The sequence below is a fragment of the Podarcis muralis genome, chromosome 7 (assembly GCF_964188315.1).
Source record: "Podarcis muralis chromosome 7, rPodMur119.hap1.1, whole genome shotgun sequence".
NCBI classification, from domain to species: Eukaryota; Metazoa; Chordata; class Lepidosauria; order Squamata; family Lacertidae; genus Podarcis; species Podarcis muralis.
The window spans coordinates 35,724,614-35,745,087 of NC_135661.1; the positions used below are offsets into that span (position 1 = coordinate 35,724,614).

The window sequence follows — 20,474 nt, forward strand, 5'->3', positions numbered from 1 at the left end:
GCGTCGCCGGGCCCCGCCTCTTAACAACAGACCGAGGCGGCTTCACGTTTCCCTCTTCGCCTCACAAGGGGGCGTCGAGGCGTTACTATGGTAGTCACAAAAGGATGGCGGGGAGGGGCTTGTCCTCTGATTGGCTCGCGCGCGGACCAATGAGGGTGCCAACCTCCGCCGGAAATCCGCGGCCAAAAGGATGAGTACCTAGCCTCGATGGGTGCAAGCTGGGAGGAGGAGCAGCGGCTGGGGCAGGCGAGCCGATCGCGGTGAGCTGGCGGAAGGCAGGGGTGCGCGTGGCGAGGTGTTCTTGCGTTACCTGGAGTCGCGGCCCGCCCGCCGTGAAGTCGGTGGAAGGATGGGCGCGAGGGCGAGGAGTGCGCATGTGCGCTGCCCGGTGCGGCCTTTGCGACGGTGGCTGAGGAGGACCAGATTTCTCTCCCCCCGCCCGTCCTCCTTCCCCTCCCTCAGGAACGCGTTTGTTCGAGCTGACAGCCCGGCCTGCGCTCGAGGGCGGTGGCGGGCGCGGGAGGTTTCCGCCTTCGAAGCTGAAGGTCTGCCGAGTGGGGAGGGGACGGCGAACGGGGGTGGGGATGGAGGGGAAAGAAGGTGGGTGCCCGAGAGGTTCTGGGGCTCCCGAGGCAGGTATGACGGGTCTCACCTGGCAGGGCTGTTGCCTTGAGTGAGGGAGGAGGGTTCCGTGGTGCCTCTCGGTTCACCTGGCCTGGCGCCTGCACTTTGAGCCAGCAGCACCTTGACAAGCCGAAGTCCAGCAGGTAGAGCCTTCCCCCTCCATCCCTCCCATATTGCCAGCGAAGGGATTGGAAATTAGGTGTGGGGGGGGGAGGACGTTCACCTGCTGAACTTCTGCTAGCTGGAAGGCACATATGCAAAGGTGCCCGTGTTATCCCTTCCTTTCCTGTGCCTTTTGAGCTAGCAGCTTAACAAGCAGAAGTTCAAAGTCTCTCCCCTCCTTTCTTAGCAAAGGGGTAATTAAAAAATAAAACTTCACCTGCTGAACTTCTGCTTGACATGCTGTTGGCTCGCAGGAGCAAAGCCACTGTTCTTAAAAAGTGGGTGATGCTCTTTTTCATCTCTCTCTATCCCTGTGAGGCGGGCAGGGGAAGCTTCATTTGTTGAGGACTTGGTTGCCATACTGCTGGTACAAAGGTGCAGGGCCATTCAGGGTACCAGCCTTGGCTGGTCATTTTGACAAGTGGCTCAGCAGGTGAAGCTTCCCTGGCTTGATTAAAATTAACACAATGGAAGAAAGGTAAGCAGGTGAGTAAGTGTTTGCTTGTCAAGATCCTGGCTCACAGTGGCAAGCCTGCCTTTTAAAAGTGGTATGCTAGAATACAAGGTGAAAAAAAATTGTTATATCTCAATGAGAGAAAATTAACTTAGATGCAATACTTTTTAATTTTACCTCTTGTTACTATTTCTCTTATTAATAGTAGAGAAAACATGTTGAAGAAAAGGTAGCTAGGAAGTTAGCTGGGTTAGGGACTTAGGTTGTTGGATTTATGTGGCCTATGTTGGAGAACCTCACTTATGGTGAGTGAAGATAGTTTTGAGCTTCAAATTCTGTGCTGCTTTGTATCTGCCACCCATTCTGTGACTTTTACACAAGGAGCTATTGTTCCTAAGAGTACTGTGCTAATTCTCTGTGAATGCCTCTTGGGAGGTTGTGTTGTTTCCTTGCTGATCAAGGGTTCACCTGTGTGGGCTTCACATAAGCACCTGGCTGGCTGCTGTGCTGGATGAGGTAGACCTCTGGTTTGTTCCATCTAATGTTCTTGGCCACCCAATCAGTAAGTAAATTAAGTCAGTTGAGTATATTGGTGACACAGTCTGGGTTGAAATAAAGAGATCCCTACCACTAAGCCTGCTCTCAAAGATGTATGTGTTTTTTTAACTGCAAGCTTTCTCACCCCACCGTTTTTTTGCTTATTTTGAACTCTTCTCGTTTTCTCCCCTCAGCTCTCTGGGGTTTATCTCCCTGTGAAATGGTTGAACTAAATGTTAAGGCAGCACCATTTCATCTGACCTATTTCGGCTCCTCTCTTCATCAGTAGGGAGTTCATCTGCCTTGGTGCATACCCTTGCATATTGCAACCAAATCAATTAGGTGGACAAATATAGGTGTCCAGAATATGACATATAAGAAGGGTTGCTATAGGAGATTATTAAGAGGCACTGGGGTGAGGAGGTGTGACAGCATTTTAATGGACCTGGCAGACGAGTTTAACCTGTTGCTATTTCTCAACTAGCCTATTTTTATGTTGCATGCTCATAAGGTGAGCTCATGCCTCTTTGAAGATGGCTTGCGAAGAGTATATATAAACTCAGAGGGAAAAGGAAAGCAGAGCCATAGTGGGGTCATGAATAAAACTTGCTAAAATGTACAAATAAGTGGATCATGAATACAGGACAAAGGGGGGAAAAACACTGGAGAATCTGCTATTAATTTTTTTGGGATCTATTATGAGCCCTGCTTAAGTCCCTCTGAAATGAAGAGAGACTGTACAACAACAAATACTGATTGCATTGTTCAGAATCCAAGGTGTTTCATGGTTGGGTGTGCTTGTTAGTCCCCCTTCCTTCTCCTGTGAAACATACAGTGCCCTTAGCAAGAATTTGCCCTTCAGCTGTCTGTTTAAAGCATGTGCACAGTTAATTTGCTGTATGGTCCATGCAGGGAAAGAGTATGTTAGTATATGCGCTTTTGGGTAACCATATTTATTTGTTCAGGAACTGCTTCACACACTCTCGTTTAGCATTAAAACCTTAAGCTAGTACCATGGGAAGCACACATACAGTGTTCCTTTAGTTGTAGTTCATATATGGCATGGGTAGCTATATGAATTATAGCCGTATTGGGGTGTGCGTGCGTTCGTGTGATAACAGGTTGGATAATTAATAGACCTAAGAAGGAGGATACAGCTGGATATTCATTTGGTATTGTTTTAATCACCCAGTGGCAGAAACAAAACAATTTCTGCCTCTTGAGGGGATAGTAGTGATTTAAACCCTGTATAGAAATTTCAAAACAGATTGTTTTGTGAAATTCTTGGTAAGTACTGGTTGTGAGAATTTCTCCCCCCCCCCATTTTTTTTTATTCTAAATCTGCTCCATCCTTGAACCTAACTGGGTTCTTGTAACTTCCCTCAAAATCATTGAGGCTTAAGATCATAAAAGTGTGAGTTAAGGGCTGCAATCTATAAGAGGACACTTGAAATAAAAGTGGAAGTTGTTGAGTGCTGGTGTTCAAGAGCCTGTCAACCTCCTTTGACTATATTACTGAGTTTAACTTGTTGCATATTATAGAACATGAGACAGTAGCTTGAGAGCAGCATATATATCTGGGGCTTGTTGAGATTCCCTTGGAAGTATTGTATACTTTATTCCAGGATTGAGAAAAAGCAGTGGATGCTAAAGTCAGGTTACTGTATAGACTTTTCTGTTTTATAACAGGTCTAGCAGAGGATTGCCAACTCTGAGCTCAAAATCATTTCCCTAAGCTGCGTTCCTTCTTTTTGCAGAAATGCGAAGTTAGCTATACTCTTGGCTAACTTGTATTAGCTGGGAATGGTGCTCACTGGGATTGATGGTAGTTAACATAAGGAGAGCTTGCTGGATCAGGTCAACAGCCCATTTAGACCAGCATTCTGTTCTCACAGCAGCCAACCTGATGCCTATGGGCAACCCGCAAGCAGGACCTGAGTGGAACAGCTCTCTGCCCACCTGTGATTCCCAGCATGATATTCTGATATTCAGAGGCACACTGTCTCTGACAGAGAAGGTTGAGCAAAGCTATCATGGCTAGTAGCCATTGATAGCCTTATCCTCTATAAATTTGCCAAATCCTCTTTTAAAACTATCCAAGTTGGTGGCTGTCGTTGCCTCCTGTGGGAATGAGTTCCACAGTTAGTACTTCTTCACACCGTGCATAGTTTATTTTATCTGGCCTGAACATTCACTTTCACTTGATGGCCACGAGTTCTAATGCTTTGAGAAAGGGAGAAGTAGTTAAGGTCATCTTGTAAACCACAGAGCCTTTGTGGTTGAATAAAGCCACATAAATCAGGATGTAGTGATGGAAACCTATTGAAACAATCTATTGTCCCTTTGGGGAGGGAGATATTATTTAGCCAATTAGCTTACTAGGTTTAGCATCAAAATGATAAGATTGGGTGCACTAATGAGTACAAAATGTAAAAGCACATGAAGATCTGGTCTCTCAGCCATTTCAGAAGCATCCAGGGTATGGGAGTGGTCATCATTTCTACTCTGCTTAAGATCCTGTAGTGTTGAATGCTCTTGCATGACAAGGTGTGTAAGAAGTTTGTTTATATGATCTCACCTCCGTTTTCCCTGCCCTTGTTAAATGCAGATTGGATGGCTTTAACATGCTTTTTGTGGAGCCGCCTTTCAAGTTTGGAAACTTCAGCTAGTACCAAATATGACTGCCTAGTTTTTGGTGGGTGACAGGTGGCCAGAACATGTGACACTGATTTTTGTATCTGTTGCACTGGTTGCCAGTGTATATCTGGGCCCAGTCCAAAGTCCTGGTTATGACCTTTAAAGCCCTCCATCAGCTGAGGCTGGGTTACTTGAAGGACTGCCTACACCTTCATTGCTGCTCATATGTTGAGATATACATTCAGTGTCTGCTAGTGAAGGCAAACAGGCTGGCAGAAACTCTGAACTGGACCTTTTCAATGGTGGTCCTAAACTTATGGAATTCAATTCCTGAAGAGGCTAGAGACTGCATCCTGTGTAACTTTCCAAGCTTTAAACATGGTATCAGAGAATACCTGCTTATTGGAATGTGGATAATTTTATTGTGGTCCTTTTACTCACAATGATTCTGTTGTTAATTTTGGTTGTGCATTTTGAGTAGCTGTTTATGGTTTGGATGTATATTTTAAACCTGATGCAAGCTGCTTTTGTAGAAGATTTTTTTTAAAAAGTGGGCTATAAAACAAAAAAAGATTTTGTTAAGTGATCGAATTGGTTCTTCTGCATTTGCATACAAAAACCTTCTGTAATGTATCTGGTAGAGGCATACTGTATTCAGTTTAGAGATCAGCTTTAGGATTGACATGTATATATGCCTCATCAGTTATGAATAACTTAGCATTTACATTTTTAACAATACACCTTGGTGTCGATATATAGATTAGGATTAGCACTGTGCTCTTGCTGCTGCTTCCCCTGGGAAATGGGGAAACTGGGTTCCACGCCTATTAGCTGATCAAGTCAAAATTATATTGGAGTTTTCATTAGAGATGTATGAACTGTTGTGGTAAGAATATAGTTTTTTCCATAATAAAGGCTTCATGGGATACAAACGCATTTGCATATCAGCTGGGATATTCTAAAGTGATAGCATATATTTTAAGAAGGGGGTATCTGAAATTGCCATTGTTGTTTGGTGCCTGTCTTGAAAGCATGACGTTAATGGTTGATCAACACAAAACTTTAGTTCAGCATGGGGTGTGTATCAACAGCAATAAGTACAGTGGGCCAACTTGCTCAAACAACATAAAGAATACTCAGTTCCAGCAAGATTGGCTCATGTATGTGAGGCCTCATCCGCTCTGTGAGCTCTGTGACCCAGGAAATGTTAACTCCAAGTGCTGATGTAATAGGTTTATCTTCTAAGTATACTCCTTAATTAAAGATACAGAAGATTACTAGAAGAGTAGCATGCAGCAATGGCAGGACATGCTATATTCAGATGCTGAAATCTCATTTTCCTAATGCTAACTATTCAGGAAGTTAGAAGAGTGGTAACATCTACACCATTCTTACTTTCTAATGAGCGCAATGAATTTGTCTTAAAACCCTTCAAGTAACCATGGGTCTATTAGATGGGACTAGAAAGAGATGTACAATAAGGTGACACTTGTGTCTTTTACTGTTCCTTTGAAGCCTGAGTTGCAGTGAGTCATAGTATACTGTAGTAGATTACTTTGATAATCTATTAAGGGAGAAGTTTCATGCAATGATACATGAGTTGTTCCCACTGACAATAAAAATGCTACTTGGAATCTACTGCTTGTTTTCCTGAGGGTGCGACTACATGTTGCAGTTAAAACACGAGGTTCCTGAGTCCACACCATAATGTGATGCGGGGCATTTGTGAGAGGGGGTGGTCTTTAACTCTTCCCCACCTGCTATATCTGATCTGCCAGTGTTGCTTTTCGAGACAGTTGCACATCATTTGACTCTCTCTCTCCCACCTTCCATGTTCTTAAACCAGAAATAAGTAGGGGGGGCAGGCTGCACCCCCCTGTTCCTGTGCCTTCTGATCTTCCCTTGCAAGTGCTCCGCCCCTGCATTTTTGTCATCTTGCCAAACAATGGTTTGGAAATATGTGCTTCCTAAGGTAACGCCCTGTGCTGCCTTGTGGAAGCCCAGCTGAGTGCAATAAATCTTCATATATATATATATATATATATATATATATATATATATATATATCTTCATATATCTGAGAATCGAACTATGTGGGTGACCCTGAGCAAAATTGTATAACTTGAATGCTGAAATTGCACACATAACAACACCAACAACTAAAACAACTAGAAGTTCCTTTCTCTGCCAGAGCTTTGCTGATGGTTTGACTCATGATAGCAGCTAAAAAGCCCTTGGTTATACGGGTTTTATCTGGATAGCTTGGGAAGGGCCGTGGCATACTTGGTGGTGTCTGTGAAAACAAAGGTGAGGTTACCTGATTAGGTCCTACTCGTTTTTAACAAAATATTCTCGTGTGCTTCACAAAGATAGATACCATGCTAGTCCTCTCGCTCAGCTCCAGTAAAATAGCACAGGTAAAACAACCTGTTCAGTGGCCACGAAACCATGCTGCAATCTTGAAAGAGAATTGGGAGGGTATGTAGAGACTATTGACAAGTGGTTTAGGTTGTATAACATGTTTGGGGTGTCTCTTAATATTTGGGTGGAATCACAATATGACACTGATTTGGTAACTTCACTTTTTTGTTTCTAGGGCAGAAGCTAATCCCAGAAAGCTGGCTATCTGGGTGGCATAGCAGATTTACCACCCTCTACTCGGAATACACGTTATGAACCCTTTCTGGAGCATGTCTACAAGTTCTACACGCAAGGTGGGCTGTGGCTGACTGCAAGGCAGGCCATTTTGAGTTGATGAAATGTGTGCTATATGATGCTCTCCCCTCCCCCTTGGGTTTTATTATATTCTGAAAGAGTATCCAAAGGATCTTTAAATAATATATGCTAATCAGAAACCTGATGTGGATTAAAAATTACCATCATGGGATCCACTAGAAAGGAAACTTGAATGCAAGAAAGCTCAGCTTAATGTTTCAGTTGAACTATAATCACAGGCCTTCTCAGGGTGACCTTTCAGATTACATTTTCTCCAAAAGTGGGGATTGCTCACAAGAGATTTTGGGTAGTAGTTTAAACAGATCATCTGGTGAGGCAAATATATATGAGGACCATTTTAAAAGCATACTTGGGTGTGTTACTTAACTTGTGGCCAGATCTCAGCCAGTTCCAAAGTTGACAGTAGCCAATTTTATATAATTGCCAAATTCAGCTAAGCAATTGGATATATCATAACTGTTTGGACTGGCAGGATATCTTTTACGTCCTCTGTTCAGTACCCGAACTGGAGTGTTAGTGAATATGAATTGGAGTGTTGACTATTGGATACAACTGGAACAATTAACCCCCCCCTCCCATGTTTTACATTTTCTAACAGAGATCTGAAACAGAAGAAAAGGCTCTGGTTGGCGAGCTGAAGAACAGTCCTCCACGCACCACACAAAAAAAGCAGCTGCCTTCGATTCCCAAAAATGCTGTGCCAATGACCAAGCCTGCTTCACCCGCCCTTTCAGCGCAGTCTACAAATGGGACACATGCCTCCTATGGACCTTTCTACCTAGAATACTCTCTCCTGGCAGAATTGTATGTTTTTGTGTGTGTTTTCGGTTCAGAAATTCACTACTTCGTACTTTATAGAGGAGTTCCTTATCAGTGCTTATTTTTCATTATAATAGTCTCTTGAAGCCAAAAAGCAATATATAAAATAAATAATGTGTTAGGTGGTTTTACATGCTGCATTCACTTTGGTGGCAAGTGAAGTGAGGCAGTTTCCTGAGGGTTGATCTTCTGTGCAGGAGCTGAAGAGGGATTCTTTGAGCAGCTGGAATTATGTGACATTTGTTTTCAAATGCTCCTTGAAAGTGTGCAGAGCTGCAATTGGCCAATTGTTAATATGTAGTATCTTTGGAGACTAGTTATTTATAGATTCAATATACCGCACAGTAAACAAAGTATCTAGGTGGTGAAAGTAACACATTCATAAAGCAGTATAAACATATTTAGTATCGGTAGTGATACACAATAGCTAAAGGTTGAGCTATAGGTCAGAAAAAGCCTGTGTAAGCAGAGGAAGCGCCTGAAGCAAAGTAACCAAATCATCATCATCAAACCTTTTATTGGCTTCACATAAAACATCCAGAACAAATCAATACAGAATTTCCACTTCCCCAGTGGCACAAAACATTTGCTAAAAGAAAGTAGGCAGAGCAGTCTATCGTCACAAAGTAACCAAATGTGCTGGCTTAATAGAATGCAAATTCAAGGTTTGGGGAACCGTTTGTCCTGCTGTCTTTATTATAGCAAGATGCTTTAAAAGAGTCATTAGGTCCATTCCAGTCTTTTTCACACTGCATTGTGCCCAAGGGATATGGAGTGGGACTAGGCAAATGAAGGGGTGACACTACGCCACATGGGATTTACCCATAGAACTCACTCACTTCTATGGGACTAAGTCAACAGGCCACAGTTCAAGGGGTGCAAAACTTGCCCCTGGCAGTAGAGGCCCAGGCACTCACTACAGGGGCCTCTCAGTGGAGAACAATATGTTGCTACGTGCAAAGCACTCACATATACGTATTATGTCACCAAAGTCTCCTTTTATCTGGCCCAGCTGCACATCATAACTGGTAGTTCATTAGCAAAATTGTTGAAAAAGAGATGGAGGTAATAGCAGTGTATTTCAATACATGAGAGGGGCAGCACTATATGAATAAGAGTGGATCTGTGTGATTCTCTCTTCCACTGAGTGTGAACTCTTGTTATCCTGTAGTAGCTTTTGCTCTTGTAAAGATGTCTGTTGTAAGCTGGGACATAGCAAAAGGGCAAGTTGGATTAAGGCTGCCTTCTGCTTTGCTGACTTACAGCTGAATGTGTGGAGCCCTTTCATAAGTTGTACAGCTCCCATGTGGATCTCCTTTGCAAAAATTGCCAAGTTTAGTGGCTATAGTTGTGAGCCTGCCTTTAGAAGGGGAGACAAGCCAGCTTAGTAAACGAGAGTGCTTTCCTCATGCGGCTGTAGAAACTGAACCAGGAACACAAAATGAGTGTTATGAGCTTGCAAAGTTTAAATCATTTTCTGTGATTCAGGCTTTGCTGGGGGCACAGCTGGTGACGGGGCTCATTATTGTTCTGTGGGCAGGCTTTGTTCAAGTAAACAGGCTTGCATGCTTCAGCTACTTGTTGATGAAAGCTTATTTGAGGCACACTTGGCAAAATGCCGCCCATGGCCATCGCTTTGCTGTCATAGGATGGCTGGGTAAAATTCCATTCATTAATGCTGTGGTGTTGGGAACACAACTCTCTTGTTTTCGCAGTTGTCTTTCAGCAGAAGTGAAGCCTTGGATCTCTTCCCTTAGGACTGTAATCTGGTCATGTTATGTAATGTATACCAGAAACTCTGGAGGGAAATGATCAAAAGTCATCCTCCAAACATGTGTGAACTTTGTCTGCAGCAGCCAAGGAGAGCACAAAGGGACAAGCTTCTGTTTTACTTATCTGATGCATTCATTGTTGCTGTTCCTATAGCTTCATTCAATGTGCTGCAGGCAGGGCTAGAAAGCAGTTTTATGTATCTACCCTTTACCTGAAGGTCACAGGGTAGAGGCAAACATAGTCTAAACCAAAATCAAACAAGATTGAAACAAATGCACTTTGTTTACGAATAAAATCTGCAGGGACAGAAATTAAATTGTCCAATATACCCCTCCCCAAATGCATCAGTTACATCAAAAGCCTCATCCACTAGGAAGCTTCTTTGTGTATCTGAGTGATGGAAAGAGAGATTGACTTTAGCCTTATGGAGTATGCTTGCTTTGTTGCATTTATATCCCGCCTTCAATCGATCATAGAACTCCATGTGGCATATATGGGGATTCCCAGTCTTCCTTTCAGACGCTGACCAGATTCAGACCTGCTTAGCTTCATCAAGGTTGCTGTATTGCCTGCCTTCAGAAACCATAGCCCTGCCCCCTTCCCACACTTGCATTTATGGTTTGTTCTCATTGCTGGCTTCTGTCTTTATGCCTGCTCCCATTTCCGTGCCTGTCTTTTACTCTGTCCAAGTGAGTTCATAAAGCCAATAAAATAGCTGGCTGACTGTTTTGGTTTATTACAAGCTTGCAAAGGCCTGTTTGATATTTAAAGTGCATTTCTGTTGCTCTTGCAAGTGAGTTGAGTGTGGCTGGCATTGATTCAGATTCTCTGATGTCAGAAAGAACCTTCTTGTAAAGCCTTGACTTGTACTGCCTGCTGGTTCAGGGCAATGGGGAAACCTCCAGTCCTGAGATTCACAGGCTACTCCTCTAGATAAATTGGAGTGCACTTTGGCTGTGGACATGTGGAAGGGGAGAGGCTTTCAAGTCAGTGTCTTCCTGTTGCAGGTAGGCTGACTGGCTTCTGAACATTTTTGGTAGTGAGGAAGAAACATCCTTAGCTGTTTAAGTAAAAAGATCATGGGGAAATTCACTGTATACTCTAATTGAGAGCCTTTGAGTAGGGGTTTGTGTATGCCACTTTAAACCTAACTAGATGGATTACGTTTCCTTACAGCACGTTGGTTGTGAAGCAGAAGCTGCCAGGTGTCTATGTGCAACCTTCTTACCAATCAGCATTAAGTAAGTATATCTCTGGGTTTTTCTTCCTATAGCAAAGCTATTTATTTTTTACATCTCATCATCTTTCTTTTTTTTCTTTTGCAGTGTGGTTTGGAGTAATATTCATAAGGCACGGGTTGTACCAGGATGGTGTGTTTAAATTTACAGTCTACATCCCTGACAACTACCCAGATGGTGACTGCCCAGTAAGTATCAGTAGGCTGAAACGTTCATCATTTGTGGACTTACTTAGATGGCTGTGGGGCATGTGATATTTCTCTTCCAGGACAGGACTTTGCTCAGCAAGCTAGACCATGGCAGAACTGGCAATTCTGGCTTACATAATAAATACTTTGCATTTATAGAGCTTTTTTAAAACATTCAGGAGTGCTTCACATATGTTATTATTGCAGCCTTTAAGGTAGATCAGTATATCTCCATGTTGCTGGTGACAGCTATTATTATTTAAGGGTTTGTTTGTTTTTTTACTCTGCATTCACCATAAGTTCTTAGGGAAGGTTACAACAATTTAAAAATCAGTATTAAAATCTTTTAAGGAGAATGGGGTGGCTGATAAAATACATATGCAGGGTGAGTCTTTTAAAAGAGGCCCTGTGTAACATGTGTACTCTGTATCCATGGGGCCTCTTTTAAAGGACTCACCCTGTAATAGTTTGCCTAAGGCCACTTAGTGCATTTGTGGCAGGAGAGATTTGAACCATTCTCTTAGCTATTCATATGACGCCAACTCTTAAGCTTCCATTTATTGTCAGCAGAGGGCAATTTCTTACTTCTCTGGTGGTAGCAAGTCTCAGCTGTTCCTAGCAAGTGAGATTGTTTCAGATTCAGCTATGAGATTTAGTTATCTGTAGAAACATCTGCCTGCCATAGCTTTGTTCTCTTAGTTAAATGATCTGGCCACATCTGCTGTGCACAGTTATGTTTTTATTGCTTTCGGAGATCTGCTTTTAAAATCAGACTCCTTGGATCAAACAGCGGAACGTTCTTGTTTACCAACTTCAGTTACCTCTTTTGGCTCTGGCAGTTCTCAAAAGGCAAGAGAGTCAGCCAAGCTTGGATGTTTTTATGGCAATGGGCAGAGCAGCTTTTGGCAGAACACAGTGGTAGAGGCTACTTTAAGCTTTAAAGAGATATTAACAGTGCTTAAATTTAAAAGGCATTTAAATATTTAACATGGTATCTACTAGGAGTGTGCATGGTCAACAAAGTTTGTCTCTTAACTGTGTCACTGCATTAAAAAAAATATTGCGGTCTGTTTCTGAGTTGCTCTGTGCTCTTCCTCCACTTGCTTCTGTAATTAAGTGTTCTGAAAGTCTATGATGATGATGATGATGATGATGAATTAAGTGTTCTGGGCTTCACTGAATAAAAAGAAGCCTGATTCTCAGTTACTTGCTCCCCGCACCCCTCCACTAAGCCAATCCACATCCCTATGATCCACCAGCAACACATTTTAGCCAATTGCAAATGCTTTTAGATTAGGTAAGTGACCCCTTAGCCAAATGGTATCCACAATAAATTAAAATATAAAGTTTTTTGACCAACTACCATGCATGCCCCCCCCCCCAATTCCTAATTGTATTGCCCCTTTCTATGGATATAATTGTAAGCTGCATTGAGAACAAATTGTAGCTGAAAAGTGATGTACAAACTAGAATTAGTTCTGGTTTCCCAGGAAATGCAATGCAATAGTCATTTATTTAAGTCCTTTATATCCAACCTTTCAGGATACAAATCCTCTTGTGATACCTTAACACAAAACATTAAACTAGTTTCGTAAAGCGTTACAGGCTCATTCACATAGAATAGATAATTGATCGTTTTGTCAGGGGACTAGGGAGGGGGAGAGAAGGTGCAGCTGAGCAGTGGCGTAGCGTGGGTTGTCAGCACCCGGGGCAAGGCAAGTAATTTGCGCCCCCTAACCCGTGGATTTGCGCCCCCTAACCTGTGGATTTGCGCCCCCTAACCTGTGGATTTGCCCTAACCCCAGATGTTGCGCCCGGTGCGGCCGCCCCCCCCTGCACCCCCCACGCTACGCCACTGCAGCTGAGGCAGGCTCTTTACCTATCTGGTATTCAGTGTGCTCATGAAGAATTGTGCCTTTTGAGGGCTTGCATTCTCTGAAGGTACATCTCTGCTCTCTGCCCACCCATGTCGTTTAATTCATTAATACAGTGCCAGCCCAGAGCTGTCTTTTCTCTAGCTACCTACCACATTTACTGAAGCCATCAAAAGCAGTGACATTAAGTGCATTTCAGAGGCTGTTCAAAAGCAGTTGTGAAACCACTGCAGAATTTAGTTACATGTAGAAATATATTCTGCTTTGTGCTTGGATACAGCTCCAATCAACATTTCCCCTGCTATGTATATGAAGCTTTTCCCCCTTAATAATAATAATGATAATAATGATAATAAATTTTATTATTCATACCCCGCCCATTTGGCTGGATTTCCCCAGCCACTCTGGGTGGCTCACAGCATATATAAGAACATGCGAAAATATCAGACATTAAAAACTTCCCGATACAGGGCTGCCTTCAGATGTCTTGTAAGTCAGATATGGTGGTACCTTGGGTTACAAACACTTCGGGTTACAGACTCTGCTAACCCGGAAGTGGTACCTCAGGTTAAGAACTTTACCTCAGGATGAGAACAGAAATCATGTGGCGGCAGCGGGAAGCCCCATTAGCTAAAGTGGTACCTCAGGTTAAGAACGGTTTCGGGTTAAGAACGTACCTCCGGAACGAATTAAGTTCGTAACCCAAGGTACCACTATAGTTGTTTATTTCCCTGACATCTGCAGGGAGGGTGTTCCACAGGGAGGGCGCCACCACTGAGAAGGCCCTCTGCCTGGTTCCCTGTAACCTTGCTTCTTGCAGTGAGGGAACCAGCAGAAGACCCTTGGAAGACCTCAGTGAACAATGGGGGAAGATACGCCCCTTCAGGTATACTTTTTAAGCTGCCTTAGGAAGGCTTTACCCTGAAAGGTGGCATATAAGAATAGGCACCCTTTCATGCTGCGTGTTATCAAAATGTTATAGAATATTGTTCTAGGTTTGTAACTAGTTAGTTGGCTGAGCTACATAACAATCTCTCCACTGACCAAAGAGGAAAGCGTTTTTAATGCAAAAAGTTAGTTCTGCATGCAAAGGGGTTAATAGCCCGCCAGCTAATCTGTAAGGTTGGTTATCAGCTTGGTTTTAAAGTCTCCTTTGTCTTTCAGCGCTTGGTTTTTGATCTGCCCATCTTCCACCCGCTAGTAGATCCCATCTCAGGTGAACTGGATGTGAAAAGAGCATTTGCCAAGTGGAGGTTAGTGTGATGCTCTAGAATGCAAATATTGAACAGAAGTTGTGTCTGGGTGCTTCACTAAAGGTGCTGCTGTGGCTTTCTTGTGCTTCTCCTAAAGGCGAAACCATAATCACATATGGCAAATACTGATGTACGCGCGAAGGGTCTTCTACAAGATTGACACAACCATTCCTTTGAATCCTGAGGCTGCTGTGCTGTAAGTTACTATCAGGGTTGAACTTTCTAGTACTTCTCCAGGTTTTCTCACGAGTACATGCATATTACCAAATGTCATGGATTTTCCTATATGCATCGGTTCCAGAATTGTTTTTTAGCTGCAAGTTCCTAGAATTGGCTTCTGACATTTAGACACACATATGTGAGGGGGCCAACCTGGATAGGAAGATAGTTTTAGTGTGGTGTGGGTACATGGCAATTTATTCTTCCTCTGCACTTGTGATGTAATGTGTCCTGCCCTGTAACTAACATCATGCATTTGGGCAAGGAGCTTTGTGCTTTCCTGATAGTTGATAGCTGGGAGGTTGTAGGTATGTGGCCTTTCTCTATTTTGCATTGGCTGTGGCAGCTTTCCTCAACCTAGTGCCTGCAGATAGCTTGGACTACAAATAAGAGCTGGAGATTATAAATGTTATAGTTCAAAACATTTGGAGGGCACCAGGTTGGAGAAGGCTTGCTGCAGAACAGGAGGCTCACAGTTAAGCCTAATTATGCCAGTTGGGTGGAAATGGCATTTTGTCTGGGCCTTGGCATTGTGTCTAGTCCAACTCTTGATATTAAAGCTTTCTGTAAAAATAAGGCACTGTTGTCCTTTGTGGATAAAGGGAGATTACAAATCTCTGTTCTTCATGCATTGATAGACTGTTCTGATTTCATCTAATGTGTCTTCTCCTTTTTTGTCTTGGTCTCTCTCTTAGATATGACAAGGATATTCAACTTTTCAAGAGTAAGGTGGTTGACAGTGTGAAATTATGCAGCAGTCACTTATTTGATCCACCAAAAATAGAGGATCCCTATGCAATTAGGTAGGAAATTGTACTACAGTTGTAATGTGGCATATCAGCATTCTCAGAACAGCATAAAGTCTTAAGATCAAAACACCTCTGCAACTAAAGTTTTTAAGGTACTTGTGTATCAAAAAATGAAAGTTAATGTGCTCCTATTCACTTCTGCAACACGTAAGCAACAAATACCTATTCCTGCCATGCCTCACTAGGAGAGGCTGTTGCAACTCTGCTGTGGCCCCGGCAGGATGTCCCCATCCTCCCTGGCTTTGGCATGGCAAGAAAAGGCACTTCCACCTCCTCTTGCTGCGCCAATTCCAAAGGACTCACCTGTGTAGCTAGTCACAGGCATTATAAGGGGGTAGGGCTTGGGAGCAGAGCCAAGAGGGAACTTTTTCCTTCCTACCTACTCCCTGGGCATATAAAGCTGACTGTGCCGGAGCCCAGGCAGTAGTCGGCACTGGATTCCCCTCCCTCCTTTTCAGGGAGTAAGATTTGCCTGAATTTTAGGAGGCATACCCTTCCTGGACTTTGCTATGGATTACATTGCTCAATGTATTTGGGGCCAGGGATGAATGTTCATTGCAGAGCAATTGGGACCTTCTATGAATTTTGCCTACCTCATAGCAATTGTCACAACGTCTTGGTGGAAAAGGCATTTGGTTGGATCCTTAGTCCATATGGGCAGGGGGTAGGGAGTCGCCCTGCTCTGCTGTCACGGGTATCCTCCTAAAGGAGCCGGGGGAGTCGTTTTATGTTCAGATATTCCACTCAGGAGTGGATGGGCCACAGTCCATTGGTGACATTGGCAGGTTGCCTGGATACGATGCACGTTGCAGGGTTACGCTTAACCTTAGTCAACACCGTTTTACCATCAGCCAGCTGACAGACTGGTTGATCTTGGGAGACATACCTAATGCCTACATAAAACTGCCCAACATCTGTAATCAATAAAATTAAGACCTTATTTTATTCCAACATGTTGCGGTCTCTTTTGTTGTATGGCTGCATGTGCTTTCACCTTGCCACTGGCTCCAATGCTGCTGGGCCTGCAATGCATTCCAGACTCTTGTTGTGCTTGCTTGCAAATTGTGTTCTCTCTTTCCCTTCACCTTTCAGCTGGGATGACTTCACCATCACAGCAGCCCAACCTTCAAACACTGTTTTAAGTTAATCCTCTTAGCATAAATAGAATACATTTTGTAGCTGAAGTAAATTTACCGAGATTATCTGTACAGCAGCATTCCTGAACCTGGTACCCTCCTAGATGGTGTTAGACTAATACTACTACTATCATCCCCAGCCAGCATCGTCAGTGGTCAGAAAGTATGGGAGTTGTAGTCCAAAATGTCTAGAGGGCAGCAGGTTGGGAAAGCTACTGTAGAGTGAATAATTACTTTGCCAATTTTGTTGTTCGAAGTGTGTAAGTAAGCACAAATACTTGTGGTGTCCCATAGATATACTTGGAAAAGTGGCCATTTTCATTTGTACTACTTTCAGACTTATTGCATGTCTTTAAAACAAATTTCTGTCATACTATGGAGACATTTTATTTCAATTTTGGAGACCAGTTACAGGCTTATGTTCTTCTTATGTGTTAACAGTTTTTCACCCTGGAATCCAGCTATACATGATGAAGCTAGAGAGAAGATGTTGACCCAGAAGGTACGTAAGAGGGATTGAGCTTGCTCCAAGTAGCTGGATTTGAAAACAAGACCTATTGATTTGCTATGAAGCACAACTGATACAAGTTCTATGCAAATGAAATGTTTCTATAAAACCTCATCTCAGACGTATGTTGGAAGTATCGTAGTCCTAAAGAGTTAGTTGTGTCTTGTAAATCCAGTTGTGCTGGCCCTACAAAGTACACCCTGCCCTTGGGAAGGAAGTGGTAATTGTGTTTAGTTGGCAGGCTGGGGGGTGGCAACATTTTAGACATGTTTGGGTTTTCCTCCAGGAGGAGCTTAATCCTCCCACATACCTCCTTTGCCCAGAAGACTTTCTTCAGGGTGGCTTGGCTCACTGTTGGTGGTTGGCATTGTTGGGTGACTGCCAAGACCCGTGTTCCTCAAAGAGGCCCCCTGCCAGCTCCTAGAGTCTCCTCGTTCTATTGGTTCTCTTTGCTGTTGCTGGCTTTTTCACATGCTCCTTCTGTGTGAGCAAGAGGTTAGGGGAAGAGTGCAGTAACCTCCACAAGCTTTTACTGTTTCTTCTCTCTTGGATATGGTTGTGATTTAGAGAGGCAAGTGGCAACAGAAGTGGTGAGGAGGTAGTCTTGAGGAGCATCTTGCTCAAGGGCCCTGTAATTCCTGGGATCGGTACTGAGCTGGCTAATCTCATAGGGTAAGGTAGAAGTGACTGAAGGAGGAAGAAATCAACAAGCTTTTTAAAAGCAAACATCTTCCCTAAAGTAGCAAGTTGGCGTGTCAAAGTTTATTGCGATAAAAGCAGGGCTTTTTTCAGCCAGAACCCACCAAAGCTCAGTTCCAGCCCCTCTCAGGTGGGCGCAATTTCAAGAGAAGGGAGGCTTTCATGGTGAGTTCCGGCACCTCTTTTTCTAGAAAAATAACACTGGTTAAGGGTACTATGCTGGGTTTTTAAAAAACCACATTTTCTGCTACCTTCTGCACCTAGAAGCCCTTCTGCTGGCTAGAATTCAGAAGTTTATCTGGACTAAAGTTTCTCTCCATACTGCCACCACCCCATCTTCTTAAATAGGCTCATCCACCAGTCAAGTTATTAACATTCGTGTTTATCATTGCTAGGGTTACATGTATGTCTTTAGAGTTCTGGAATTCTCTCTGGGGCTGGGAAGGTCTTATTTCCCAAAGCCCTCAGCAGAGCTGCTTCCACCCTCAAAGGCTGGACCCTACTCACTTACCCATTCAGACTGGTGGATGCACATATTATAATCAGACCATGTTCAGGTAAGAGCCCAGACTGCCCTCTTCCTGGCAGTGTTTGAGGTGCATGTGGATTTTTTTGATATGTGAAATCTGTAGGGAGTTTGTCACACTTCTACATTTTTACTTACTTTATTTAAAAGCATTTTTCTTGCTCTGAAGCTGATTGAGGCTACTCCCAAAGGAGGGTCAATAATAGGCCTGGACAATGTCCAGCCCTATTCAATGAAAATAACATAGCATCAAAACAGGGGAGGGGGGGAGAAATAACTATTGAAGCAGTTTGCCGCTGCTTCCTCTGTGGCTCACATGTACTTGAGAGAAGGTGGAGCTCCGTCTCTGCTGATCCTGTGGCAGCAAAGGAAGTTTGCAGACTGCTGCTACTTTTAAGTCAAAGCCTTAACATTTTTCATCACATGCTCTTGCAAACATCTCCCTCCAAGATGTGTGGTTTGCCTAGGAGGGAAAGGGTCTCTCTTTTTAGAGACTTACCTGCCTGTTGCTTTTGTAGGAAGGCACATCCTGAACTCACCTAAGCCAGCCAGGTTGGGCATATTCCCATGACCTGTACATACTGGCAAAGCCAACATGCTGGGAATGGGGATTCTTGCCGAATTATGCTTCCCTCCCTCCCTGCCCCCTTTGAACCAACCCACCCTCAAGATCTTTTTTAGAATCAGCAACATGGTGCATGAGGAAACAGAATTGTGCATGTACAGTTGCGTGTGTGGGGTTTCTTTTCAAGTAGGGCTGATGTGAAGCAGTCCTTGCAAAACAATGGTTCATGTTGAATTGAGAGTACTGAGTTCATCTTAATGGCACTCTTTCATCTTCCTAGAAGAAGGCAGAGGATCAACAGTGCAAAAGCATGCAGGTGTCTGGCCTGTCATGGGTGAAGCCTGGCTCGGTTCAGCCTTTCAGCAAAGAGGAAAAGACTCTACCTACTTAGTTCCTGTGAATGAAGAAGCACTCAACACTTTCTGCAGGAAGAGGGAATGTAATGGAGAGCCAAACAGCGGCTTTCCTTCTTGACTTGGATTAGTAAAGAGTTAAATGGTAGCAATGACTCAAGTAAATCTGCTCAATGGGATTGCTCAGACTCTTCGTATTTTACATATGTTTTAACTGCAGGTTGGAAGTCGCTCTTAACAAGGCTGGACTCCAGTTAGTGAAGTCCACCCTGGTGGGTAACGAAAGCCTCAGGGGTCTAATATCTGAGGCTCTTCATTGGGTTACTTTTAAAAGCTTTTAAAATTTTCCTTCCAGGGGTAGGTTTTTTTAAAATGTAAAGAGCAGGTGGGAAAAATACTTTCCAGAGGTAATCTGTGTTTATGTAAACTAATATAGCAGAGTAAAATACTATATTTAAAACTTTTAAATGCATTGGTTTCTATTGTAAATACATTAGGATATGGAATTTGTAAATAGTTGGTTCTGATTCCTTCTAGCCCTTTTAGGGGCAGTGAGGCTGAGATTGGCATGTATGATGTGTATCTAATTTTCCTTCCTCCCCCAAATAGATATTGTCACTACAGGCTGCTTATAACATAACTTGTTCAACAATCTTTAGACCTACAACCCAATTGCCTGTAAGCATCATATAGTAGAAAAGTTAAATTGATGCAACTAGCAAATCTCAAAGGATTTTCAAGAAAATATATATATATCCCTTTTCTTCTTGCGGTTTGCAGGCATCTTATACCAGTGGCCTTAAGATGTGTCAAAGTAATGTTAGAGGCAGCCTTAATTTGCACATTAGTCAGGACTGTAGAGCATTGAGCTTTTTACCACTAGAAGAAAAATCTGTGCTCTTCATTGTGCACATTTGTTGATTTAATAAAATCTGTAAGGAGAGCTAGGTTGGAGACTGACATGACTAATGTGTTAATAGTGGCATCTTAAAATAAAAGACCAATCATGGTAAAATGTGTCTTGTCGCTCTTGTTCCTTGGAAATATTTCAGTTCATCAACTTCAGAATTAAACAGAAAGGCCTCCTTAAAATTTCGGTCTAATCACTACGGTTACTAAACATAGGTTGTCCCAAGACTCCTGTGCTATGTGGAAGGCTTGGCTTCTAGCACGACCAAGCATGCAAATGTGTTGTATACTGAGGTTCCTACCTGTTGGGTCCTTCAGGGGTACAGCCTGAGACAGTAGTTCATTGGTGACAGATTACTGGTCTACTTAAAGAAAAAGGTCAGTTTGTTTTTGCAGCAGTGATTTTTTTAATATATCCCTGAAGGGCATAGGCCTAGCAATAAATAAATGCTGGT

At 43.1% G+C, this 20,474-nt stretch overlaps 1 protein-coding gene across 6 annotated transcripts; it reads left to right on the top strand.

Moving 5' to 3' along the window:
• The first annotated feature begins 103 nt into the window (after positions 1-103).
• On the top strand, positions 104-20,125 carry AKTIP (AKT interacting protein). Of its 6 annotated transcripts, none has more exons than XM_028740179.2 (11): positions 104-260; positions 7,011-7,128; positions 7,749-7,954; positions 10,919-10,983; positions 11,068-11,168; positions 14,207-14,295; positions 14,393-14,491; positions 15,210-15,317; positions 16,901-16,961; positions 18,062-18,223; positions 19,038-20,125. In XM_028740179.2, exons 2-10 carry the CDS (start codon positions 7,087-7,089, stop codon positions 18,206-18,208), a joined length of 918 nt encoding a protein of 305 aa, XP_028596012.1. In that variant the 5' UTR covers positions 104-260; positions 7,011-7,086; the 3' UTR covers positions 18,209-18,223; positions 19,038-20,125. The 6 variants fall into 6 exon arrangements, with proteins under 6 accessions (XP_028596012.1, XP_028596011.1, XP_028596015.1 ...); XM_028740178.2 differs by having other exon boundaries at positions 19,041-20,125; XM_028740180.2 differs by lacking the exon at positions 104-260 and adding an exon at positions 392-545 and having other exon boundaries at positions 19,041-20,125.
• The last annotated feature ends 349 nt before the right edge of the window (positions 20,126-20,474 follow it).

Excerpts from the sequence above, each read along its gene's own strand:
- AKTIP (XM_028740179.2), top strand. The coding sequence starts at position 7,087 with ATGAACCCTTTCTGGAGCATGTCTACAAGTTCTACACGCAAG. Across the intron at positions 7,955-10,918 it reads TACTCTCTCCTGGCAGAATT|CACGTTGGTTGTGAAGCAGA; the intron begins GTATGTTTTTGT and ends GTTTCCTTACAG. Across the intron at positions 10,984-11,067 it reads TTCTTACCAATCAGCATTAA|TGTGGTTTGGAGTAATATTC; the intron begins GTAAGTATATCT and ends TTTCTTTTGCAG.